The following is a 2,741-nucleotide window of genomic DNA, read 5'->3' as shown; positions in this document are numbered from 1 at the left end:
TTCAGCAGTGCATGAATACATCCTCATGATCCAAGCAGAAGTACATTTGGCTTCAGGAAGGTCAGTTCTACGTTCTTAAAAAACATTCAGGTGATGTCTGGCAACAGATGAGATGTAAGGTATCAGAATTTAATAAATCCTGTAAATTCGGATTTATTTAATCCTAAACGGGTTGAATCTGGAAATAGTGTCTTGCAACAGATTTGCTAAATTCTGTAAGTCCAATAAACAAGTGGCAATTTCTTCCAGAATTTAAGAAGTTGTTATGAGTGTTGGAGAAACTCAGAAGCCCGCAAAGTTAAATCCCAAGTCCCCTGAAGTTAAATCCAGTGGTTCGTGGGATTTTGTAAATCTGGGATTTACCGCCGAAATCCACAGAATCTGGATTTACGGCATGTAGGGATTTATTTTGTCCAAAATGCAGGATTTGGCTTAAATCCTGGGTTAAATCCACAACCCCTCAAGCACTGCACAGTTTGAGCTTACTAAAAAGTTTAAAAATTTCATCTTTTTCGTAGGTTCGACGAAGCAGTTACCGCTATTGAAAGGGCGGCTAAGAACCAGAACAACAGAGAAATCATTGCTGTAGTTACCCGAGTAAAAGCTGTTGCATCTGCTCGAAAAAAGGGCAATGAGCTCTTCAAAGCTTCGAAGTATACGGAAGCATGTATTGCTTATGGAGAAGGGCTTCACCATGATCCGTCGAATGCCATTCTTCTCTGCAACCGAGCTGCGTGTCATTCGAAGCTCGGACAATGGGAGAAAGCAATTGATGACTGCAATAATGTTCTTAGTTTGAAGCCTTCGTATACTAAGGCTAGACTAAGAAGAGCTGATTGTTTTGCTAAGGTGAGTGATCCTTGCTACTGAACATTCCATACAGCCACTTAATTCATTTGAATTTACATATCTAACAACTTCAATTTGCTTTTTTGACATTTCACATCAAAAAATACCACCATTTTTAATTTGTGAAATACATCTTCTCATGTATGAGTGTAAAGTTTGAAGTTTAGGTGTTAGATATGTAAATACATAGGAATTGAGTAGTATGTATATAAATATTCCTTTATTAAATTATTGGTTTGGTTATTAAGGTGGGGAAGTGGGAGGCATCAGCACAAGATTATCAGATTTTGAGGAGAGAATTTCCAGGAGATGAGGAGGTGGCAAGAGCACTTTCAGAAGCTAAATCACATCTTCATCAGAGAAAGTCTTAGCTTCTTCTTGTATAAGGGAGAAATCTTTACGAAACTGTAAGTTTTGTTATATGATAAAAACGATTTAAAAATGCTTAAGATTGCTGAATTCTCTCTCAAAAAGCAAATAGAATAGTCTGTTTGAAAAATGGGCTGTTGGTCAATAAGAAACATGTCAAATGATCAGTTTTTGTTTTTTTTAATTTATATGACTTTGCAAAAATCATTTTTTTAAGTAGTTAATTAGAAGAATTGTTAAAGTGTTTTAAGTATGATTAGATATTTGAAATTGGTTTGTTAAAATATGCCACTCACCATTATCAAGTTGAAAAAACTGTAACTTTGGATTACCAGGGCAACAACCTGAGCTCTCTCACTCATTGAGATATTTTCTGCTTTGGCTTGATAGCTTATGAATTTGTTTAATTGGTTTAACTTCCTTGGAGATCACCTACCCTGAGAGTGCTCCCATGTGAGCATGCTTAATTTAAGGTAGGAATGTCAAATTGTTCTTTTGTGGGCCAGGTTCGGGTTTGATTGACTCGACCTGAAACTTGCTGACTTGAATCAGACCTGAATACCAAACAGGTCAGAAAGTCCGACTTAAACTTATCCTGTCTTCAATTTATTGACTTGAACACGACCTATATATCCCTTTTAACTTCACCATTATCAAGTTGAAAAAACTCAACTTTGGATTACTAGGGCAACAACCTGAACTCTCACTCATTGAGATATTGTCTGCTTTGGCTTGATAGCTTATGGATTTGTTTAACTGGTTTAACTTCCTTGGAGATCACCCATCTTGAGAGGGCTCCCATGTGAGCATGCTTAATTTAAGGTAGGTATGTTAAATTGATTTTTGTGGGCCAGGTTCGGGTTTGATTGACTCGACCTGAAACTTACTGACTTGAATCAGACCTGAATACCAAATGGGTCAGAATGTCCGACCTAAACTTAACCTGTCTTCAATCTATTGACTTGAACACGACCTATATATCCCTTTTAACATAAGACATAACAACTATTCAGCTCAAATTCACATTGATTTTATATCAATCTCGGATTAATTTCGTGTTTGCAAGTTAAGTTCAAGTAAGCTTCGGGTTTGCTGATTATGTTCGTGTCAATTTTTGAGTTGACAAGTAAACTAGAACCCCGATTTTCTTAGATGAGTTCGGGCCAATTTTTTCTCACCCCTTACAAGTTAGATGTTACAAATCTCTGATGAAAATTTTAACTATTATACTAAAAGGCGTCTCGATTTTAGGAGTTCAGCATCATTCTCGTCAAGGGGTTTTAAACTAGTTTGATCAACTTATATTAATCACATTTTAGAATATTCAAGAAAAAAAGCTTATATATTTCAATAAATTTTGCATATTGATGTATTATAAATCGTTATTCTGATCATTAGTATTTGTTTCTTCACAGAACGGTACCTGCTCTTCTTCAGAAAAAAAAAATGAAGCAGGTGACGCATCTAGCTTGCATGATTGAAGAAGAGAGGACTTAAATACTATCCACAAATATATATATATA

General features: G+C 35.8%; 1 protein-coding gene across 1 annotated transcript; it reads left to right on the top strand.

The window, feature by feature from the left end:
• Window positions 1–6: 6 nt before the first annotated feature.
• LOC110024114 (inactive TPR repeat-containing thioredoxin TTL3-like) lies at window positions 7–2,720 on the top strand. Its single transcript, XM_020723886.1, has 4 exons — window positions 7–60; window positions 519–849; window positions 1,098–1,256; window positions 2,634–2,720. Exons 1-3 carry the CDS (start codon window positions 26–28, stop codon window positions 1,218–1,220), a joined length of 489 nt encoding a protein of 162 aa, XP_020579545.1. The 5' UTR covers window positions 7–25; the 3' UTR covers window positions 1,221–1,256; window positions 2,634–2,720.
• The last annotated feature ends 21 nt before the right edge of the window (window positions 2,721–2,741 follow it).

This window comes from Phalaenopsis equestris, unplaced genomic scaffold, assembly GCF_001263595.1.
Source record: "Phalaenopsis equestris unplaced genomic scaffold, ASM126359v1 Scaffold000247, whole genome shotgun sequence".
Lineage (NCBI taxonomy): Eukaryota > Viridiplantae > Streptophyta > Magnoliopsida > Asparagales > Orchidaceae > Phalaenopsis > Phalaenopsis equestris.
Note: the sequence above shows the minus strand (reverse complement) of the source record. Positions and strands in the feature narration are given on the sequence as shown.

Coding starts and splice junctions, on each gene's coding strand:
- LOC110024114 (XM_020723886.1), top strand. CDS start 26: ATGATCCAAGCAGAAGTACATTTGGCTTCAGGAAG. Junction 61..518: donor GTACATTTGGCTTCAGGAAG/GTCAGTTCTACG, acceptor TCTTTTTCGTAG/GTTCGACGAAGCAGTTACCG. Junction 850..1,097: donor GAGCTGATTGTTTTGCTAAG/GTGAGTGATCCT, acceptor TTGGTTATTAAG/GTGGGGAAGTGGGAGGCATC.